This window comes from Polypterus senegalus, chromosome 14, assembly GCF_016835505.1.
Source record: "Polypterus senegalus isolate Bchr_013 chromosome 14, ASM1683550v1, whole genome shotgun sequence".
NCBI classification, from domain to species: domain Eukaryota; kingdom Metazoa; phylum Chordata; class Cladistia; order Polypteriformes; family Polypteridae; genus Polypterus; species Polypterus senegalus.
Genome location: NC_053167.1, coordinates 25,134,840 through 25,159,671, shown reverse-complemented (window position 1 = coordinate 25,159,671; position 24,832 = coordinate 25,134,840). Strand labels below are relative to the sequence as shown.

The 24,832-nt window shown below is 38.1% G+C and overlaps 1 protein-coding gene across 1 annotated transcript; it reads left to right on the top strand.

The window, feature by feature from the left end:
- The first annotated feature begins 1,673 nt into the window (after nt 1–1,673).
- On the top strand, nt 1,674–24,832 carry LOC120514409 (cytochrome c1, heme protein, mitochondrial). The gene is made up of 7 exons (XM_039734767.1): nt 1,674–1,795; nt 7,404–7,594; nt 17,982–18,108; nt 18,617–18,774; nt 20,823–20,983; nt 24,045–24,145; nt 24,341–24,832. Exons 1-7 carry the CDS (start codon nt 1,715–1,717, stop codon nt 24,443–24,445), a joined length of 924 nt encoding a protein of 307 aa, XP_039590701.1. The 5' UTR covers nt 1,674–1,714; the 3' UTR covers nt 24,446–24,832.

Below are 24,832 nucleotides of genomic sequence, written 5' to 3'. Positions count from 1 at the left end.
TGGTCGGCCGGCCTGCCGCTCCCGGGAAGGTTCACCACTGTTCCATGTTTTTGCCATTTGTGGATAATGGCTCTCACTGTGGTTCGCTGGAGTCCCAAAGCTTTAGAAATGGCTTTATAACCTTTACCAGACTGATAGATCTCAATTACTTCTGTTCTCATTTGTTCCTGAATTTCTTTGGATCTTGGCATGATGTCTAGCTTTTCAGGTGCTTTTGGTCTACTTTGTGTCAGGCAGCCCCTATTTAAGTGATTTCTTGATTGAAACAGGTGTGGCAGTAATCAGGCCTGGGGGTGGCTACGGAAATTGAACTCAGGTGTGATACACCACAGTTAGGTTATTTTTTAACAAGGGGCAATTACTTTTCACACAGGGCCATGTAGGTTTGGATTTTTTTCTCCCTAAATAATAAAAACCATCATTTAAAAACTGCATTTTGTGTTTACTTGTGTTATATTTGACTAACGGTTAAATTTGTTTGATGATCAGAAACATTTTGTGTGACAACCATGCAAAAGAATAAGAAATCAGGAAGGGGGCAAATAGTTTTTCACACCACTGTATATATATGTATTTGTGTGTATGTATGTGTGTGTATGTATGTGTATATATGTAGATATATATATGTATGTATATATGTGTATATGTATAGATATGTATATATATATGTTTATGTGTATGTGTGTAAATATATATATATATATATATATATATATATATATATATATGACAACAACACTCATCACTCACAACAGTGACAAAACAATTACATTGACAATCATGTTACGTTATTTTCAAAATGTTTCCTTTTCTTTTTCATTGCTTCTTTAACACACTACTTCTCGCTGCGAAGCGCGGGTATTTTGCTAGTATTTCTATAAATCTGGTTGGATACATTAGGTTTTGTAAACCTGGTGCCTTAAGACAAATGGCAATTTTATTAATAATAATTGATGTATAAAGATATTTTTAAACAAACACAATTTGCTCATAAGAGGGAAATTGCAACAATAGATCAAAACGGAAAGTAAACTTTGATTTATTACGTGAGTGGGAAAATAAAAACACTACATACTTTATATATATATATATATATATATATATATATATATATATATATATATATATATATATATATATATAGTACCTGCCAAATAATACAAAGAGTACACAGCATGTGTTTCGCTGCAATTGGGTCTTATCAGGTGCACACCTAAGCTTCCTCTTACGGCGATCGAACATTGGACATCAACGTTACGCCACAAAGGCTGCTTCGTTAATTTTGCAGGATGAATATTTTCATTATGGTCAACTAATGTTTATCTAAAATGAATAAACTGTGATGTCAAGGTGTACTGCATGTACAGTTCCGATCGGGCCGTGCCGTAAATTGGATTTTTTTGTTTTTAATGTTTTTTCATTAGGCGCAAGCGGTGTGTGTCACTACCTGGTTCCCGTTGACGGCCCGATCTGCTCGCGCTTGCGTATTGAAAGCCTACGTCATCACACACTTTACGGTGCTGCCCAATCTGTTTAACGCATGCGTGAACACTTCCACGGCATGCTAGGCTTTCAATACGCCTGCGCGCGCAAATCGGGTAGGCGCGCAAATCGGGTAGCGACAAGCGACACGGTAGCGACAGGGCGCCTCACGTATCGGAAGTGACGGAACTCATGCTGTAAGGAGTAGGTGGGATTACCACGGAGAGTGAAGATGGCGGCTCTGCGAGTGGTAGTGATGTCTGGGTCTGGGAGAAGTTTTTTAAATGCCTCCCGAACACTCCACTGTACTAGGGTAAGAGAATGGTGCATCGAATTTGCTATGCTTCTCGACTGGCTCACAGATAGGGCGATTAGTCAAATAGGTTGGCATAGACGGGAAGCTCCTGGCCTTTGCTGGCACTCACAAGGTCATTGATAGAGAGCGCCGCGTCAGTGTCGGTCGGATAGCGGACAAGCAGTTCTTGTGTCCAGGACCACCTGGACGAGGCTATTCTGTTGGGTATTTGTATGAGTAAAGCAAATTCGGTAAATGGCAAGAACGAATGCCAGCGGGTAGGTGTAACCGACGATGTTTCATTGATTATGTATTGTGAAGACTGAGGACAGGCCCCTCGGCCGACACAGTGGCAAAATTAATGCATATGAGAAATAGGCATGTTTAGTTTTATGGTTTAGACACATGTAGAAAATGTGTAGAGAACACTGTTAATTAAACTAAAGCGTATGTAAATGTTAAACTTACTTTTGCTGAACCTATACCAGAGGCGCAGTAGAAACTGCTTTTTCTGCAGTATTTATTTTCAGTGTACATCTATGCACACCAGTCTAAATCTGAAAAAAAAATGTACACATACAAAGAATGCTCATTTTTCTTGCTGTACTTTGTGCAGGTAAAAAAGTATTAGAATTTAGCATCCCCCTAACACATGCCTTTACAAATGTGACAATAAGGTTTAATTTATGCCGTGTCACTTTAAAATAATGTCAAGTCAGAATTATTTACAATTTAGGCTTTGTTTTATTTTAGCAGTCTGTCATTTATGAACAAGACAGTACCAAATAAGAATCTCCTCAGTGGTACAGTATTAAAAAAAAAGAAAAGGTGGATAACATGGTTGTATACTGGATGTCTCCCAGAAATAATGTCCATGTGGTTTCTGCACATTCTCCCGGTCTGTGGTAGTATTCCTCCAACTTCAGATGCTTAGGTTGGGTGAACTGGTCATTCCAAATATGTGCGACTGTGCTCTGCAGTGGACGGACAGGGTCCCTGTCCAGGACTGCCTTCTACCTCGAACTCAATGCTGCTGGGAAAGTTTCACATGCTGAGACCTAGAGAATTCTCTGTATTAGGAGTATGAAAGACAGATTATGGACGATGTCTGCTTAACCTTTGTTAATTGGGTTTCTGAGGAGTTGCGGTTTGGTGGTTAGCGGAATACCAATGAGTGTGTTGACATGCACACACAAAACTGGGTTATGGTGAGTAGCCCAATTTAAAGCAGAAACCTAGTTTCTTAAAAATCTGCATTTACATGTGTGAGTCTACCTATGGACCCTTGGCAAAATGAGCAGTGTCATTAAAATTACAAAAAGGAGTTAAACATCTTCGTTGGTCACCACGAATCCAAAAGCAAGTTACTTTTAAAAATAAATGTATATCCTTTACTCACAAAAAAGTAACAAACTTTGTTACATAGTAATTTATTATAAAATGCAATTCATAGACAGTGTTACATTTCCTTACTTTTTATTCTTTGATATTAAAAAACACATTTGACTTGCCAGCATTTGTATTAAATCCTAAGCCCATGTATACATCTTTATAAAACTGCTTAGAAACATAGCCAAACATAGAATTTTTCTTGTGTTTTAAAAATACATTTAGTCTTTCATGTGCTGTGGACTAAATTCCATCCATCCTGTTTTTACATCCATGACCTGAGCCCACAAAGATGTATCAAATCTAGTCACTGCATCACCCAATTACACATCATGACTATAGCCAATAGCTGGTTGAAGAACTAAATTGATAGTTTATTAATAATGTTTCTGTTTCCAGATTGCATGCAACTCACACTGCTCTGCATGGTTGTGCAGCCTGCAAAGGAGCAGTATATCTGTGTGTTTCCTTCTTGCCTTACACCCAGTGCTGCTGAGATAATCACGCAGGTATCTTTGCTTCAGTGCAATAACTATTGAGTTAGCTTACTCATCACTTTAAAAAAAAAAAAAGCTAATCAAGAATCGTAACACATTTTACTTTTAACTTAATGCCCAAGATTGTACTGCTGAGTTTAGCATTGTACATTCAGCTCATCAACATAAATTTAGTGATTTCTGAAATATTGAGACAAAGTATTGCAGCCTTGAAAAAGATTAACTTGATCGCCAAAGCATCTGCCTCAGGAAATATTTGTGGGTGCTACAGATATGCGCAGACTTCAAAAATCTTTAACTCTAACCTGGTTAAGGGTTTATGTTGCCCCAAAGCCTGTTACTCATGGAGAAATCAATGTGTTAGCCTTGTTTCTCATTTACTGATAACCTGGTTTCTCTGACTAGATTAAGGGTTTACAAGACATTTTAGAAACAGGGTTTCTGTGAATAGTCAGGTTATTAAAGTGCATGTAAACGCACTGATTAATAGTTTGTGTTTTATAATCAATAAGTTTACATCTCAGTGATGGGCATTTAATAATACATTTCCTGTAGAAGGACTAGTTTTCTGTATTTCCTTATATGTATGAAGGGTTATGTTCAGGTAATAGAATACATTTTAAAATATTGAATATTTCTTGCCTTATGTGTACAGTTAATGTTTGTCTTACGCCCTATTTGGTATCCTCATGTGTTTTGCTGTGTTTTGGCTGGCACTTCCTCTCAGTTGTTTTCCCATAAAGTTTACTTCTCAGAATTTCATTTCTAGGCACTTTCTAACTTCCTATCAATTTTTGACTACCACCAAAGGTAGAAGAGCCCTCATTAACCCACTGTGAAAGCAATAATATTTTTTTGAATGCTTCTCGAGTTTGAAGGCATCACTTGACATTCCTTTTTGCCTTTACTCGGTATCCTTGTCTGTCAACTTCTCTTGTCCGGTGCTTCCTGCCTTGATTGCATTTGACCAATTAGATCATAGCCAAACTGACTAAACAGATTGCTTAGAGGGACTGATACACATCCAGACAGGCCAAACGTAGCATTTTATTATATAGGATATTTTTAGGAAGTTTGCATGTGGTCAGTTTTGAGGAAAGATTTATAATAATAATACTAATAATTCTTTGCATTTATATAGCGCTTTTCTCACTACTCAAAGTGCTCCGCAATTGCAGATTAAGTCAAAGGTGACAGTTAAAATAACATACTTAGGTAAGTTTTTGCTCCTCTGGTGTGAGCATGAATCATTCTCATGACATATGTTGTACCTTTTGATGCTGGAATAGTCCCAGGCACCCCATAAATCCAGTTCAGTGGTTCCTGGTTGTCTCTGTCAGGTGGTGCATTTCACCTTAGCTTCAAAAGAGTTTGAAGAGAAACTTGAAGAGAACTAAATTATTAAAAAAAAAAAAAACACACAATATTGAATGGGTGTATACATCCAGATGCACTGTTTCGTTGATGAATAAAGAAAGACAGATGTATGGATGCTTTTGTCATAAACCCATTTCCAGGTCTGTCAAAAACATTATTCCCAAGTGATGGTTGAGAGATTATAAATTCTCAAAAGCTGTTGGCTTTTATGGTCAAGACTAGTTAGTATAAATGAGCATGTGAGAACAGCATCTGAAAAATCTATACAGATTTGGTCAGTATGAAAATGTCATTAGTTTAATTAGTCTAAAATTGTAGTCTTGAGTAAGCTAAAAAAGTTAATCTAATTGCAAAGTCTTTCATTTGGCACAAGCCTAATGCACCACATCAACAAAAGAACAGCATTGATTTTGGATGTTCTCTGTAATATGGATGTTTCTTATCGCATATACTAGCATAATTGTTAGAACAGAATATACATGGATAAAAGTGCAGAAAGGTTGTTGAGAAAATATCTGTTTTACTTAGCATGATGAAGCTGACCCAGAAATGTATACTTCAGAATGATTTCAATCCAAACTTTAATGGAATGAGCAAAAAACTAAAGGCTAAATGTTCTTGAATCGCAATGTCAAAATACCCAACCTAAATCCTTTTAAATATTTGGTACGAATCTGAATATATGAGGCTTTTGTCTTTCATCAGTTTGATTTATTTACAAATCAGACACACAGTACATCACTTCTGCACTTGTTTTTTTTTCACATTAGTTCCAGTGAAGGTAAAGGAGGAAAATGCCACTTGAAAATTGCTATGAACGAGAGGGCCACATTCACACTCCACACAAATGGGAACTAAGGCAATATACAAATGTATGTGTTCAAAATTCTTACGTGGGTCGAATCCTAGCTACAAGTTGCTCCCAGTCCAGGCAAGGGAAGTACAACAACCATCACCTTAGCCAGCCAAGGTAGAGAGTAGTAGTTTTCTGAAATAATTGTTTGGACATTTAACAGGTGTTCATCTTGTAGTAGTGATGCAGCTCTAGTTTAAATCTCATATTTTGATTCTGTTAATGTTGCTGCAAGGTGATGCACATTAGAGCTGGGAGCAGTGATGGGTTCAGATTATCAACTAAATGGATGTCAGTGGCATTTAAATTGTAAATAACAATATTTTCAGAACCCCTTAATCCATAGCAAAGTTGAAGAGGCCAGAATACATTCTCACAGAAATAAAGTGCAAGGCAGGAACTTTCCCTGGATAGCCATCAATCCATTACAACTCTAATTTATGCATACAGCTCTACTAACTCTAATGTGTCCAATTTAGACTATTTGGTTCACCCAGTACACATCTGCAGAATGCGAGAGGAAAACCCATTCAGTTAATATGAACAGGATTTAACTAGAGGAAACTAGATATATGAGAAAACAGCACTAGCCACTGCACTACCTTGTTGACTGGGCTCAAAATATGTTTTTGAAAAATAAGTTGCATATATTGTATTTAGAAATATATTGCTTTTCCAAATATAGCTAGTTTGTTTTGAAATTTACTGTTTATTCACTAGCACCTTTCCAATGCTATTTATTGGCAGGGGTCACCCACAATCAACTATACATTTTACTGAAGATATCTATAGATAATCGACCAAGTCGCCCGACCATGGGGTACGCACGATGGAGCCCCTCCTGCCAACTCTAAACCTCCTCCTGCACCCACCCTCGCTCTTGAGGCATGCACACTGCCTGCTCAAGTGCCCGCCAACAGCACCTCAACAAACACATCCTCAGTCGCTTTGGTCTCTGCTACAGTCTACATGCACCTCTGAGCCACGTTGACTTTTCATTGTTCTTTTCGGTTCCGGCTGCTTTGCTTTGCTAACAGATCTCTCTCATTGCTGCCCTCTGACCCACGTTGACTTTTCATTGTTCTTCTCGGTTCTGGCTGCTTTGCTTTGCTAACGGGTCTCTCTCATTGCTGCCATTTTTGTTTGTCCCCGCAAGCTTCTGTTCTCCCTGTTGTTTCTGTGCCCCTTCTTTTTTGCTTTTGTTAGACTGACACCGAACCGTTAGTGATGGCCGCCACCCTATCGCGATGCTGAATAGGGGATTGCTGAACTGTGTCTTTCAGGAAGTGTTCACCCATCAATGAATAATTATGCAGCGTTTGCTACGCCGTGGGTCGGCTAGTTCTATTTATTGACTTGGTTTGTCTAAGTCACACTCATAAAATTTAGCCTTTGTTGAAGATATGTCAAAAAGATTACAAAATTAATTGTATCATAAAGGTTTTAATGAATGAGTTTAGGCTAATGTTCTGATTCTTCTAAATGACTTTGATGGTTTTATTTCTTGTAGGCTAGCATGTCATTTACAAGTTTGTCTCGTGGGAAAAAGATGGCTCTATCTACAATAGGAGTGCTGACTGCTGGTGGAGTTAGCTTAGCGCTAGCTCTTCATCACTCTGTCAAAGCATCAGAACTGGAGCTCCATCCTCCAAACTTTCCCTGGAGTCACAGTGGCATGTTGTCCTCCCTTGACCACGCCAGGTAAATTAAAAACAAAAAAAGTACATATTTTCAGATACGTTTCTTAGACATAATTTTAGTAATTAGTATGACATACAAATTTGTTGTGTAGAATAAGGTTTAGTCCTATATTTGGGTATAGAATGCCCAAGTTTTATTTGTTGCTTGAGAGTCACATCTTAAATTGATTAGTACAAGGTCACGTGACTTGTATTTTACTTGTTTACAGTATTATACTGTGCTTCTGGTGAAAGACAGTGTAATTTTATTAACTGTAATTTAACTATATCATTGGCTTACAAAAATGCTATGGTTTTTCCATCACTGTAACTATGTAGGAACAGTTTTAATGAGAAAAGTCAAGTCATTCAGTGTTCATAATTTTCTGTTCATGTTTACAAAATATTTTTAAGTTGGGATTTAAAGGTCAGAAAGATATTACTTTCTATTACCTACATTGTGTCATGTATCTGTAGTCCAGATATTTGTGTAAAATTTACCATTTAAGATGTCTTGCAAGTATGTTACACACCACAAGCATAACTTCTCTTTTGTTGCACACAGCATGATGTGACTTTTTAATTTGGTGTGTATATGTGCAAAGTACTTAATATTGAATGTTCTGTATAATCAAGTACAATTGTTTTTAATAAAAAATGTTAGTGAATTACAGGCATTGTGCCTTAACTCACACTAACTATTTTGTGAATCACCTGTAGTGGAAAGCTGGTTGTTTGTCTTACCTTTTGTAGTTGCTTTCATTCATTTTATATTGATGTATTTTCACTGAAAGTAGTGATTTATGAAAAATAGATATTATGGATTTGTTTATTTAATGTTTTCATCATTCTTGGTTTGTTACAAACAAATATTGAGCAGTGTTGTTTGGTACAGCTTTAGTTACTTTTAAGACCATTTAAATTTACAACCTGAAAAAGTTGGCACAGTATGGAAAATGCTAACAAAAACAAAAGATGAGTGATCTAAAAATTCTATTCACCCTGTACTATATAGTGAACACTACAACACATTATTTGATTGCTGTTTTTTCCAAAAACTATTTGAAATGTTGTCTTGTTGGACCACAAAAGATGCTTCCACTGTGCTAATTTCCATCTCAGATGAAACTGAGCCCAGATGAATCAGCAGCGTTTCTGGATATTGTTGATGTATGGCTTTTGCAAGACTAATGACTGCAACTAAAATGGTAGCAAATTCAACCAACCATAGGCTTTGCCAATTATCATTCCTACTTAGTTCATCAGTGGCGAATGAAACCATTGAAACTTTAAACTAATTGTATTGTAATAGATATAAAAGGCCATTTTTTTATTATTAAGTGGATGTGCTGTTAACGTATTTGTCAGTTCAGGCTCTACATTGGATATCCATGATCCGTGTAAAGGCTGGTTTATACACTACATGCACCGTGCTCAGGTCAAGGGGCGTACAACGAAAATTACATCAGACTTGGAAACACGTGTGTGAAAATATTTCTAATCACATCGTATGGCTGATACAGTGGCCATATGTTCCAAATAGTGAATAACAAAGAGAGCCTGGTTATGCTTGTGGGTAATAAGAATAATGAATATAGGGCTGAATGTGATACAACCAGTCATCAAAATGCAAGGAAGACATTTAAAACATTTAAAATTCATCTGCCCATCCTGTAGGTTCCCTGTTATGAAGATATCTGTGCCCTTTGGAATTAAATTATCCCTTCTGTTCTGGGGCAGGCACACTAAGGTGTGATTGGCACTAATCTCCTTGTGTTCACGCATCTTTGCATGCCATTTCTCCTTTGATTTAACACTAGAATTACCAAAGCCTATGAAAAAACTCGTAAATCTGTCCCGCCTTAAATCCCTTCGCATCTTTCCATCAGCGTCTTTTGTCCTGTAAATGTGTCGATAAGGAACAAGCAGCCTACTATCACCCCCCAAAGCCACATAGTTTTCTAAGCTCAAGTCTATTTACCTACGTGTCAGTTGCTTAGAGTTGTATAGAGTTAGAAGTCAAGCAAAATGACACCTTTTATAAATACTATATCGTTATTTGGAACACATGCATTTCATGTATTCCGTGTCTACAACAATCTATGTAAACACATCGTTAAAACAGAAACTCATGTTTTAGTAATAATTGACAAAATGTAGACATGAAGTGTATAATGTGTGAAGCCTTTTTGCATACTTAGTGCAAAATCCCAGCCTGTTCATCAGTAAACGCACGCTGCCGGCAGTTTCCTCTCACACACCAATGTCATGAAGTCTGTGTTTTAATGTTACAGGTGAATTACATGTTGACATTTTACTGGGGTGTTCTGTGATGGATAGCGGACAGTAAACTTTGTTAAATGGTTTTGATAAATGCCACTTTGGTAGTTGTTACTTCACTCATTTTGGAGTTCACACTATATGTTCTGTTACCAATAAATTCTTCAATGGCAGCTCGTCAACAAAGAAACATGGAAAATAAGATTTAGTAAAAAGGAATAATAGTAATAAGTTGTACTTAATTCATTACTTGACACCCAAGAACATTTTAAAGACAATTGTTAAAGATACTAATCTACTTTCATGCCGTGTGTGGTGCCTTGCTCTTAAACCTTTTACTTTGTCTGCGGAGATAAAGAGGGGAAGAAAAATAAATTCCACAAGAAGGGCTTTGTTAAGCTCAAATTTCACCTCTGTCATATGAGTAATTAAAACCATATGAATGAAATAGTTTGTTCTGTTTAAAAAAAAAACTCTTTCCCGTCATGACCACTCTTATCCTGTAAAACTCTTCTTCTTGCATATTACTTGTACAGTTGATCATGGCAGGTTAAATCTGATGAAACTGTGAATACTGTGCAGTTAAAGTGCTGCACAGTGTCTTTTATAAACCTATCAGGCAGTCTTCCATTGCACATTCATACAGTATCTATTATGCCCCGACATCCCTTTCACCAGCGGTGTTATTCTTGTCCACAGCTGAGACTTTGCTGTAGATAGGTGTGCCCCTGAAAGCTGCTTGCAGAATGAACACTGTATAGGTAAACTTGTTTAAAATGTATTCTAAAAGACTGTAGACAGTCCTCTATGTCAATTTTACATTTAATATGCCTTTCCATCCTATCCACTTTAGGGGACACTGATTTTCCAAAGTCGAACCATTGCTGTTTAAATGCTCTGTATACAGAATGAACACATGGAGAGGTAATATTGAGCTAAATCTATTAAAAAGAATCTAGGAAGTCTCTTGTCACTTTATCTACTGTGCACTTTTATCCTATCCACTGGAAAGACACTTGCTGCCCCAGCTGGAGGAGTGCTGTAAAATGTGTGCCCCATGTCTTCTGCTGGTAGACTGGTAGCTACAGTTCATCAAAATGTATTTTAAAAGGTTGTAGAACTTTTACCACTTTCATGTCTACTGTGGCCTTGTGTCTCATCCATTTGGGGAGTTGGTATATGGGGGAGTTTCTGCAGCACACTGGGCTAGAATTGCTTGCTCTACATAAAAATGTGGTGCCCCAGGATAACACACAGATCTTGGCCTGAAATCTAAAAAGAAGGGAAAATCGGAGAGTAGTAAGCATTACCTTTCGGAACATCCAACTCAAAGGTGCAAGTCTCGCTATCTTTACAGATAACCTTCAATAGAACGTTGAGAAAATACTGCCGGTTAAAGTCAAGGAACAGGAAAACCAGTATGAAAGTATGAGAGGTAAACACAGAAGGGAATCATTTGTTGCTTCTCAGTCTTCTGTCAACATTCATCGCCAGATGATTTAATTATTTTTGGAGAAAAGGAGAGAGTCGCTTTAATTAACTGGTATCAAGAAATCTTTTTGAAAAATGCATGTGATGTCAAGGCTGTACAAACAGAATAGAGATTACTAAAAATTGTGATTAAAGTCCAATTTTTAGACATGTCTTGCAACAGTTTGTTGGAAGTCTTACAGACAAAACAGCTTTATAGCACATATTTCCACAATATTCTATACAGTCCTACGAAAAAGTTTGGGAACCCCTCATAATTCTTTGGATTTTTGTTTATCATTGGCTGAGCTTTCAAAGTAGCAACTTCCTTTTAATATATGACATGTCTTAGGGCTCATTTATACTTCACGCTCAGAACGCGTACGCGTCCGCATCATGGCTGCCACGCGTTCCCAGCGTTCATTTCACGCGTCCTCTGAGCAGGTCCTCAGAAATTAGCGACGCGCGCGAGTTGCAGTACCAGCAAAAGTCGGGGCGGTGTGCTAAAAGTCGGAACGTGGACGTCAGAGTCTCTGTTTACTATCTACAGGTGACAGCAAGCCTCTATGGAGATCCTTCGGGGATCGATGTGCGCGCTTTGCTGTTTGATGAATGGTTCAAAGTGTTGAAGCAAAATGCCGACATACAGATGCATTATCGTAATGACACGATACATTTTAAAAGTCTCACATACCATCTTTTGTGCCATCTATTTTTTATTTTTTTACTTTACCTGCTGTCAGGTCAAGAAGCTTCAGCGATTAAAACTGGGATGGCGTTTGATGGTCTGCTTTAATAATAAAGTAAACTCGAGGTTAAAGTGGACATTTGAGATTAAAGCGAAATTTCTACTTTAATCACAAAATACACGTTTTCACCGTGTCTTTTATTTTTTTCTCAGTGGCTCAAATACAGCGCTATACATTATATTTGCCGATGTGAAGTTGCAAAAACGGCACTGAGACTTTTAAAATGTATCGTGTCATTACGATCGGGAATATGCGACGCTTGAATATAAAAGCACCACGAATGCATTTGTATGTCGGCATTTTGCTTCACCACATCGAAGCATCCATCCGTAGGATCGGCATAGAGGCTTTCTGTCACATGTAGATAGTTCCCGAATGTAATGACACGATACATTTTAAAAGTCTTACATACCATCTTTTGTGTCGTCTTTTAAATTTTTTATTTTTGCAACTTAACAACAGCAACATAATGTATAGCGTTATATTTGAGCCACTGAGAAAAATATAAAGGACACGGTGAAAACGTGTATTTTGTGATTAAAGTGGAAATGTCGGCTTTAATCTCGAATTGTCCACTTTAACCTCGTAGTTTACTTTATCATTAAAGCAGACCGTCAAAGCGTCATCCCAGTTTTTAATCGCTACGAGCTTCTTGGACCTGACAGCTGCAGCAAGCAGCAAAAGATCACCACACAGAACAAATTAAATGTATGATATTCCAACTCTCTGCACATTTAGAATCTTTAGATTCATACTTGATATCACTTTCATGATGAAATGCATTAAAGTGTGTATGTTACATTTTACATATAATTTCATTTAAATAATGAATACTGTTAATAATTACACACATGGGGGTGACACGGTGGCGGAGCGATAGCACTGCTGTCTCGCAGGGAGTTACGTTGCTGGTATTTCCTGCTTGTATTCCACACTGTGCTCCGGTTTCCTTCCAAAGATAAGCAGATTTGGGGATTTGGTGCCGCTAAAATGACGCTAGTGTATGTGTGCTTGTATTCACCTTGCGATGAGCAGAGACCTCGTCCAGGGATTGTTTCTCAGTCGTGCCCAATGCTTGTTGGAATGGACACATCCCTGGATTGATGGATTTAATCAATAAACATCCTTTTCACAGATATTGCGGTAAGGTGTTATCGGAATTTAATAGGTATTTTAGGCAATTCACAACACAGAGAAGCCAAACATGTTCTCACTGTGATAATATCTCACACTGCCACCTGATTTACGTAAAGTACGCGCGCAAGTATAAACACTACAACGCTTGCGTAGCAGGAGCGTCCGCTGCAGCATGCATCGCGCGAAGTATAAATGAGCCCTTATGGAAGCAGTAGCATTTCAGTAGTGACATTAAGTTTATTGGATTAACAGAAAATATGCAATATGCATCATGACAAAATTAGACAGGTGCATATATTTGGGCACCCCAACAGAGATATTACATCAATACTTAGTTGAGCCTCCTTTTGCAAATATAACAGCCTCTAGACGCCTCCTGTAGCCTTTGATAAGTGTCTGGATTCTGGATGGAGGTATTTTTGACCATTCTTCCATACAAAATCTCTTCAGTTCAGTTAAATTTGATGGCTGCTGAGCATGGACAGCCTGCTTCAAATCATCCCATAGATTTTCAATGATATTCAAGTCAGGGGACTGTGACGGCCATTCCAGAACATTGTACTTCTTCCTCTGCATGAATGCCTTTGTAGATTTCGAACTGTGTTTTGTGTCATTTTCTTGTTGGATTATCCAACCCCTGCGTAACTTCAACTTTGTGACTGATGCTTGAACATTATCCTGAAGAATTTGTTGCCATTGGGTTGAATTCATCCGACCCTCGACTTTAACAAGGGCCCCAGTCCCTGAACTAGACACACAGCCCCACAGCATGATGATACCTCCAACAAATTTGAGAGTAGGTAACAGGTGTTTTTCTTTGAATGCGGTGTTCTTCTTCCGCCATGCAAAGCACATTTTGTTATGACCAAATAACTCAATTTTTGTCTCATTACTCGAAAGCACTTTGTTCCAAAATGAGCCTGGCTTGCCTATATGAGCATTTGCATACAACAAGTGACTCTGTTTGTGGTGCGAGTACAGAAAGGGCATCTTTCTTTTCACCCTGCCATACACATGTTCTTTGTGCAAATTGCCCTGAATTGTAGAACGATGTACAGATACACCATCTGCAGCAAGATGTTCTTGCAGGTCTTTGGAGGGGATCTGTGGGTTATCTGTAACCATTCTCACAATCCTGCGCATATGCCGCTTCTGTATTTTACTTGGCCTGCCAGACCTGGGTTTAATAGCAGCTGTGCCTGTGGCCTTCCATTTCCTGATTACATTCCTTACAGTTGAAACTGACAGTTTAAACCTCTGAGATCAATGGGAAGCACAACTTGCAATTGGCCACCTTAAATACCTTTTCTCATGATTGGACACACCTGTCTATGAAGTTCAAGGCTTAACGAGCTAATCCAACCAATTTGGTTTTGCAAGTAATCAGTATTGAGCAGTTACATCCATTCAAATCAGCAAAATTACAAGGGTACCCAAATTTTTGCACAGCCAGGTTTTCACATTTGATTTAATTTCATACAACTAAATACTGTTTCACTAAAAATTCACCTTAAATTCCTTCGCACCTCTCCTCATCAGCATCTTTTGTTTTGCAAATGTGCCAATCAGAACAAGCAGTAAGCAGCCTGCTATCCCATCCCCCCTACCGACAGAGCTGAGTCCATCGCAAAATTCTCAGATTGCAAGTGTGTTTATCACAGCACTGACAGCTCTAAACACTAGCGTGGTGAATTGCTTGCTTACTGAAGTGAATTTAGCTGCAGGTAAAAGTCCCATTTTATTCACGGTGCCAAGCAGAGTCTATGTTGTGGTACAGCAATCTATTAGCCAGTGAAAGCACTATAAAGAAGCTCTCTATTGTTACGGTTCTGCCTTTGTCCAGAAATAGCTCCATAAGCTTTATGACTTGGGTTGTAACTCAAAACAAAATTCTCAACAAAACATTGGCAGATGCCCAAACTTGCAGCAAACCTGTCATTTCTCACACATTCTGCATGGGGTTCTTTGTTGTCAAAGCGCAAATGCCGCATGATAGTCTGAGAGCAGTCACGGGACATTGTATCTTTGATTGCCGATACAACAAATAGTTCTGATCAGGCATCAATCACAGCTCCAACTATGGTCATTGCTGCTGTTGTGAAAAGAATGAAGATGCAATGGAGGCAAATTCTTTGTACCACGTGAATGTCAGTGAGAGAGTAAAAAAAGTTCTAACTTTTACAAGTAGCTAAAATTCACACCGACCGGGTGTTAAAGACTCAAATCAGATGTATGTTTTTATCATAGCAATAATAGCAGATCAGTACTCAAAACACGGAGCGCCCAGACTCGAACCCGGAACCTTTTGGTTATAAGGCAGCAGTTCTTATCTTTACACCATTCAAGAATATGTATCAATTTTCTGTCAACTGATATTTGAGCTTGGGTTTTTAACTAATTGGCAGCAACATGTAAATTGAATGATTTTTTTTTTTTTACTTTGATTATATTCTTGAATAAAAGTGCATGTGTTTATTTGATATTTGGACTAAACTCTTCACACATTATATAGTTCACGTCATTATTAGCTTAATATGGAAAAGGTTTCTCTTTTAGGTATGTGTTCAGCATTTCTTGCCTTCCAATTCTTTTTAGCCTACACTTGCACAGATCTTTGTAGACACGAAACACACATGAAATGTACGTATTCCAAATGATGATATATTATTTGCCCTATACAACTCCAGGCACCTCACACCACGATAAGGAGACTTGAGCTGGGAGAACTTCAGCTCCATCAGAAGGGGATGGGATAGTGGGCTGCTGGTGCTGAGCAGCACAAAAGACACTTGATGAATAGTGGACTGGCGAGATTTGTTGGGCTGAATGGCCTGTTTTTGTGTAGAGTGTTCTAATATTCTAAAGAGAGGTGCAAAGGAATTTAAGGTGGCCCGGGATTACAAGTTTTTTTGTAGATTTCAGGGATTCTAGTGTTAATGTGCATGGTTAAAGATAGACTATTAACTTGGATCACAGTGTGCACCAATCTAAACATCCTTTATTGAGCAGCACAGTACAAATACTGTTACACCCAAGTAGACACACATGTGGAAACCTGTGCATATACAGGTGCTAGTCATAAAATTAGAATATCATGACAAAGTTGATTTATTTCAGTAATTCCATTGAAAAAGTGAAACTTGTATATTAGATTCATTCATTACACACAGACTGATGAATTTCAATTGTTTATTTCTTTTAATTTTGATTATTATAACTGACAACTAATGAAAGTCCCAAATTCGGTATCTCAGAAAATTAGAATATCAATTAAGACCAATGCAAAAAAAGGATTTTTAGAAATGTTGGCCAACTGAAAGGTATGAACATGTAAAGTATGAGCATGTTCTGCACTCAATATTTAGTTGGGGCTCCTTTGGCCTGGATTACTGCAGCAATGCGGCGTGGCATGGAGTCGATCAGTCTGTAGCACAGCTTAGGTGTTATGAGAGCCCATGTTGCTCTGATAGTGGCCTTCAGCTCTTCTGAATTGTTGGGTCTGGCGTATTGCATCTTCCTCTTCACAATACCCCATAGATTTTCTATGGGGTTAAGGTCAGGCGAGTTTGCTGGCCAATCAAGAACAGGGATACCATGGTCCTTAAACCAGGTACTGGTAGCTTTGGCACTGTGTGCAGGTGCCAGGTCCTGTTGGAAAATGAAATCTGCATCTCCATAAAGTTCGTCAGCAGCAGGAAGCATGAAGTGCTCTAAAACTTCCTGGTAGATGGCTGTGTTGCCTTGGACCTCAGAAAATACAATGGACCAACACCAGCAGATGACAAGGCACCCCAAATCATCAATGACTGTGGAAACTTTTCACTGGACCTCAAACAACGTGGATTCTGTGCCTCTCCTGTCTTCCTCTACACTATGGGACATTGATTTCCAAAGGAAATGCAAAATTTACTTTCATCAGAGAACATAACTTTGGACCACTCAGCAGCAGTCCAGTCGAGACGCTTTTGACGCTGTCTCTTGTTCAAGAGTGGCTTGACACAAGGAATGCGACCGCTGAAACTCATGTCTTGCATACGTCTGTGCGTGGTGGTTCTTGAAGCACCGACTCCAGCTGCAGTCCACTCTTTGTGAATCTCCCCCATAGTTTTGAATGAGTTTTGTTTCACAATCCTCTCCAGGGTGTGGTTATCCCTATTGCTTGTACACTTTTTTCTACCACATCTTGTCCTTCCCTTTGCCTCTCTATTAATGTGCTTGGACAGAGAGCTCTGTAAACAGCCAGCCTCTTGAGCAATGTCCTTTTGTGTGTTGCCCTCCTTGTGCAAGGTGTCAATGGTCGTCTTTTGGACAACTGTCAAGTCCGCAGCCTTCCCCATGATTGTGTAGCCCACAGAACTAGACTGAGAGACCATTTAAAGGCTTTTGCAGGTGTTTTGAGTTAATTAGCTGATTAGAGTGTGGCACCAGGTGTCTTCAATATTGAACCTTTTCACAATATTCTAATTTTCCGAGATACTGAATTTGGGACTTTCATTAGTTGTCAGTTATAATCATCAAAAGTAAAAGAAATAAACATTTGAAATACATCAGTCTGTGTTTAATGAATTAATCTATTATACAAGTTTCACTTTTTGAATGGAATTACTGAAATAAATCAACTTTGTCATGCTATTCTAATTTTATGACCAGCACCTGTACATACCTGGTGTTTTTCATTATTCTGTGTATTTCTGTGTTGCACCTTTTCTCATGTGTTCCTAAAAATATTTCTCAGAAATTCTGTAGATTTTTATTTTTCTGATTTTTATATAGTGTACGAAGAGGATATCAAGTATACAAACAGGTCTGTGCAGCCTGCCACAGCATGGAGTACCTGGCTTTCAGAAATCTTGTTGGTGTTTCACACACTGAAGCGGAAGCAAAGGCATTGGCTGAGGAGGTACTCTAACTTTGTTTAAAAAACTAACCTTTTTAGTTTAATTTGTTATAGTTAGATAGTAGTAGCGGTCTTTCTTTGAACTGACTTTGTATGGATGCGATTTTAATATTGTCAAATACTAATAGAAAAACTACCAGACACTGAATATTTTAGTTTATCCTTTGTTTCCTACAAATATTTTCTACCTTTGTGGTGGCTCTGAGGCTAAGGATCTGTGCTGGTATCCCGAAGGTTGCTGGTTTGAATCCCTGTCACTGCCAAAAGAGAACCTAGTCTACTGGGCCCTTGAGCAAGACCCTTAACTTGTAATTGCTCCAGGGACACTGTACAATGGCTGACCCTGCGCTCTGACCCAAAGGGGTATGTGAAAACTAACAAATTCCTAATACAAGAAATTGTATAAGGCGAAATAAAGAACAACAACAAAAAAAAAATTGCCATGTGCTTGGAGGCAGTTTAATATTTAGTGACAAAATTGCTAAATGTTTATTTTAACTTTTTACCTTAGTTTGAAATTGTGGATGGGCCAGATGAAAAGGGTGAGATGTTTACACGTCCTGGGAAGCTTTCTGACTACTTCCCCAAACCATATGCCAACCCAGAGGCTGCTAGAGCTGCTAATAATGGAGCTCTTCCACCTGACCTTAGTTACATAGTTAATGCCAGGTAAGTAGTGTTTTCAAAAGTTTGATTTGAATAATCATATTATAATTATTTTACTTCATTATAAAACTAAATAAATATGGGCTGACTTCACCTAATTTGGAATACTGAATCATTTAATTTCTAATTTATATTTGTTACAGTAGGTGCAGAAATGACTTTTTCAATAATTTTAAACACCTTAAGGCTACCAAAAACAAACTGTATCTCAAATTTAAGTATTTTTACATTTGAAATGGTAAGAGCCAAGTACTGTTATAAACAAAGGGTTTTAAATGATGACTTTCTATATCATAACATTAGACAACTTCCAAACCCCACTATTCTTTACCTTCATTCTTCCTCTTGGGTTTCAGCTGAACTTTTCTTCTTTGCTTATATAAAAACCGGATTCCAAAAAAGTTGGGACACTATTCAAATCGTGAATAAAAACTGAATGCAATGATGTGGAGGTGCCAACTTCTAATATTTTATTCAGAATAGAACATAAATCACGGAACAAAAGTTTAAACTGAGAAAATGTATCATTTTAAGGGAAAAATATGTTGATTCAGAATTTCACGGTGTCAACAAATCCCAAAAAAGTTGGGACAAGGCCATTTTCACCACTGTGTGGCATCTCCCCTTCTTCTTACAACACTCAACAGACGTCTGGGGACCGAGGAGACGAGTTTCTCAAGTTTAGAAATAGGAATGCTCTCCCATTCTTGTCTAATACAGGCCTCTAACTGTTCAATCATCTTGGGCCGCCTTTGTCGCACCTTCCTCTTTATGATGCGCCAAATGTTCTCTATAGGTGAAAGATCTGGACTGCAGACTGGCCATTTCAGTACCCAGTTCCTTCTCCTACGCAGCCATGATGTTGTGATTGATGCAGAATGTGGTCTGGCATTATCTTGTTGAAAAATGCAGGGTCTTCCCTGAAAGAGATGACGTCTGGATGGGAGCATATGTTGTTCTAGAACCTGAATATATTTTTCTGCATTGATGGTGCCTTTCCAGACATGCAAGCTGCCCATGCCACACGCACTCGTGCAACCCCATACCATCAGAGATGCAGGCTTCTGAACTGAGCGTTGATAACAACTTGGGTTGTCCTTGTCCTCTTTGGTCCGGATGACATGGCGTCCCAGATTTCCAAAAAGAACTTCGAATCGTGACTCGTCTGACCACAGAACAGTCTTCCATTTTGCCACACTCTATTTTAAATGATCCCTGGCCCAGTGAAAACACCTGAGCTTGTGGATCTTGCTTAGAAATGGCTTCTTCTTTGCACTGTAGAGTTTCAGCTGGCAACGCGGATGGCACGGTGGATTGTGTTCACTGACAATGGTTTCTGGAAGTATTCCTGAGCCCATTCTGTGATTTCCTTTACAGTAGCATTCCTGGTTGTGGTGCAGTGCCTGGAGATCACGGGCATCCAGTATGGTTTTACGGCCTTGATCCTTACGCACAGAGATTGTTCCAGATTCTCTGAATCTTCAGATGATGTTATGCACAGTTGATGATGATAGATGCAAAGTCTTTGCAATTTTTCGCTGGGTAACACCTTTCTGATATTGCTCCACTATCTTTCTGCGCAACATTGTGGGAATTGGTGATCCTCTACCCATCTTGGCTTCTGAGAAACACTGCCACTCTGAGAAGCTCTTTTTATACCCAATCATGTTGCCAATTGACCTAATTAGTGTTAATTGGTCTTCCAGCTCTTCGTTATGCTCAAATTTACTTTTTCCAGCCTCTTATTGCTACTTGTCCCAACTTTTTTGGGATTTGTTGACACCGTGAAATTTTGAATCAACATATTTTTCCTTTAAAATGATACATTTACTCAGATTAAACGTTTGATCTGTCATCTACGTTCTATTACAAATAAAATATTGACATTTGCCATCTCCACATCATTGCATTCAGTTTTTATTCACAATTTGTTTAGTGTCCCAACTTTTTTGGAATCCGGTTTGTATATGGTATCCTAACTAAGCACACTTTACAAAAATTTTCTGAGGAGAGAAGAGGGCCATTCTAATTTGCAAATTCTTTTTCTACAGACATGGAGGTGAAGATTATGTGTTCTCCTTGCTTACCGGCTACTGTGATGCACCAGCAGGAGTCAAACTCCTCGATGGAGTCTACTACAACCCTTATTTTCCAGGACAAGCTATTGGAATGGCGCCTCCAATCTACAATGAAATTATTGAGTTTGAAGATGGCAAGTCTCCAAATATAATTGTGGCAAAGTCTGTGAGAACTAAATAAGGATAAATTAATGCTAAACTTGGGTAGCAGAAGGAGACATGCCAGGCTTAAGTGTTTTAGCTGAACAAATTGACTTAATTCAGGCCTGATGTTTGTTTAGACAGTATGAGGTATCTAAAAATAGATATAGCCTTTAGTGGCTTTTTTGTCTTTCATAATTACAAAATGTGTCTTCTTTATTTTATTTATATACAGTGCATCCGGAAAGTATTCACAGCGCATCACCTTTTCCACATTTTGTTATGTTACAGCCTTATTCCAAAATGGATTAAATTCTTTTTTTTCCTGAAAATTCTACACACAACACCCGATAATGTCAACATGAAAAAAGTTTGAGGTTTTTGCAAATTTATTTAAAAAAAAAAAAAAAAAAGAAAATCAAATGTACATAAGTATTCACAGCCTTTGCTCAATACTTTGTCAGTGCACCTTTGGCAGCAATTGCAGTCTCAAGTCTTTTTGAATATGATGCCACAAGCTTGGCACACATATCCTTAGCCAGTTTCGCCCATTCCTCTTTGCAGCACCTCTCAAGCTCCATCAGGTTGGATGTGAAGCGTCGGTGCACAGCCATTTTAAGATCTCTCCAGAGATGTTCAATCAGATTTCAATTGTTGTCCTGCTGAAAGATGAACCGTCGCCCCAGTCTGAGTTCAAGCATGCTCTGGAGCAGGTTTTCATCCAGGATGTCTCTCTACATTGTTGCAGTCATCTTTCCCTTTATCCTGACTAGTCTCCCAGTTCCTGCCGCTTAAAAACATCCCCACAGCATGATGCTGCCACCACCATGCTTCACTGTAGGGATGGTATTGGCCTGGTGATGAGCGATGTCTTGTTTCCTCCAAACGTTACATTCACACCATTTTGTCTCATCAGACCATGTTTCTCATGGCCTGAGAGTCCTTCAGGTGCCTTTTGGCAAACTCCAGGTGGGCTGCCATGTGCCTTTTACTTAGTAGTGGCTTCCGTCTGGTCACTCTACCATACAGGCCTGGTTGGTGGATTGCTACAGAGATGGTTGTCTATCTGGAAGGTTCTCCTTTCTCCACAGAGGACCTCTGGAGCTCTGACAGAATGACCATCAGGTTCTTGGTCACCTCTCTGACTAAGGCCCTTCTCCCCCGATCGCTCAGTTTAGATGGCCGGCCAGCTCTAGTAAGAGTCCTGGTGGTTTCGAACTTCCACTTACGGATGATGGAGGCCACTGTGCTCATTGGGATCTTCAAAGCAGCAGAAATTTTTCTGTAACCTCCAGATTTGTGCCTTTTTGAGACAATCCTGTCTTGGAGGTCTACAGACAATTCCTTTGTCTTCATGCTAGGTTTGTGCTCTGACATGAACTGTCAAATGTGGGACCTAATATAGACAGGTGTTTTCCTTTCCAAATCATGTCCAATCAACTGAATTTACCACAGGTGGACTCCAGTTAAGCTGCAGAAACATCTCAAGGATGATCAGGGGAAACAGGATGCACCTGAGCTCAATTTTTTGAGGAAAAAAATGAATTTAATCCATTTTGGTATAAGGCTGTAACATATAACAAAATGTGGAAAAAGTGATGCGGTGTGAATACTTTCCGGATGCACTATATATACATATATACAATATTTACATACATATATATACACACACACACGCGCGCATGTATACTAGGGGGCTTTTCTCCCTGCTCACTTCGCTCACCAACCTCCCCGAGCCTGTGCTAGCCTCTTTGCGGTTCTGTTACTCGTGGATGTACAATTTAAACAGATTTTTATTTTCGTGGAAATTGTTACAAATGCATAATTTAACTATTTTACATTACAGCAAGTAATTAACCATATTAAAAAAAGAGTAAAACATAATAATTTGAAAGTAAATTATATTTCTTTTTGCGTAATACGATTTCATTCTGTTTGGCTTTGAAATTAGCATGCAAGTACTTTTTAAACTTACACTTTTATTGTAAAACTTCAGTAAAAACAATTTTATGAATTAAGCTTTCGTTAATATTGCATTGAATTTTGATTCAATGTATAACTGCCTGTGATTGAATTTCGTTTCTATCTATTGAATAAAACGACTTTTTCGAACATTTGGCACTGAGATTCGTTAATTGTCTTTGCAAAAGCTATTCTAACTGGAAACTGTTAACGTTTTAATACGAATGGCATATCAAGATCTCCTTGTGTAATGTTACCTGCGGACCAGACAGTGTTAATGGTTGTAGATATTCTTCTGGATATTTTAAGTTGATGTTTTCATCTCCTGCACGATCATCACCAGCTGTTTCAGCATAGTCTATTGATATGAATTTAACCAATTTGCCGTGTAACTAATCAACATTTTTGCCAATAATTCATTTGCCTTTGTCCTCTGTGCTAGGATTGCCCATGTACTAATTTTTTCTGTTGATAACCCTTCGTGGTGAAATATTTAAATAAGATGATGTGGACATAATACGTCTTATTTAATTGGGAACTTAAAGTGAGGAAAATGTTAAAATTTATAAGAGCTGAGAGAGCAGAAACTGTGTCTGTCAAAAGCATTCAGACGAATGAGAAGTGAGATTACCGTGTGTGTGGTTCAATATGTTTGAGAGGAGGACGTAACTTAAAAAAAAAAATCTCCTGGCCAAAGTCTCATCTTGCGGGACTTGAAAAAATCTTCCAAAAAGTCTTGTTTATTTTTATTATATATAGGATATTTTATATATATATATATATATATATATATATATATATATATATATATATATATATATATATATATATATGCAAGAACCTCACATTGCCGTAAAACAATAAATTCTGATTATCTGTAGCCCAAATAATCTATTGACATTTTGTGATACTTTGTGATTTGAGATGGGAGTGTATTTATTAATATGTGTGTGCTAATGAAGACTTTTTTGATATCCTTTGTATTTTACACCTGCTTAACAAGACAGGCTTTATCTTCTGGTTTAATTTAGTCATTATAATATTAACAGAAATATCTTTGTAATTGATTTTTGATGTTCTGGTCTTATACAGGGACTCCTGCTACAATGAGCCAGGTAGCTAAAGATGTTTGTACTTTCTTACGTTGGGCTGCTGAACCTGAACATGATCAGCGCAAACGTATGGGACTCAAGGTAAAACTTTAATGTTTCTGTTTTGGATTTCTTATGAACTTGTGACCTTTTCAAGTTACTAGCAAGTTTCTCTGCTGTAGTTATGCATTTATGCTCTGCCCTTACATTAAATGCAGCAAGATATAGTTTGCTGGCCTCCTGTGGATATATGTAGTGGTGTAAAATGGGAACACATGATAATCTTTTCTCTTGCAGATTCTAATCGGAGCATCCTTCTTCCTGCCTTTTGCCTATTATTTGAAGAGACACAAGTGGACAGTATTGAAAAGCAGAAAGATTGCCTACAAACCACCAAAATAACTTTATCCATCCTAGCTGCTCATCCCCTGGTCCAGTACTGATGAACTACACTGGTGTTTTTCAAATTAAGATTTTAAAATCCACCAAAATTATGAAAGTGGTAATGGTGTGTGACATTGTTTATGCATAACACGAGACAATGTTTTACAATCCAATGTCACATGATACACCCCAAATTACAAAATAAGGCTGTGGCACTTATAGATTGGATATTGTAAAAATTCTTCTGGGGGGGGGAATTTTTATGTTTTTGTTTTTTTGGGTGGCTGTTATGTAAGTCATCTATATCAGTCTGTAAACTGTCAGGTTCATCCTTCAGGTTATGTACACATTTTTGTGTAAATATTTAAAAAAAACCATAATAAAATGCAAAAACAGTTCTAAAAA

Excerpts from the sequence above, each read along its gene's own strand:
- LOC120514409 (XM_039734767.1), top strand. The coding sequence starts at position 1,715 with ATGGCGGCTCTGCGAGTGGTAGTGATGTCTGGGTCTGGGAGAAGTTTT. Across the intron at positions 7,595-17,981 it reads TCCTCCCTTGACCACGCCAG|TGTACGAAGAGGATATCAAG; the intron begins GTAAATTAAAAA and ends ATTTTTATATAG. Across the intron at positions 18,775-20,822 it reads AGTTACATAGTTAATGCCAG|ACATGGAGGTGAAGATTATG; the intron begins GTAAGTAGTGTT and ends CTTTTTCTACAG.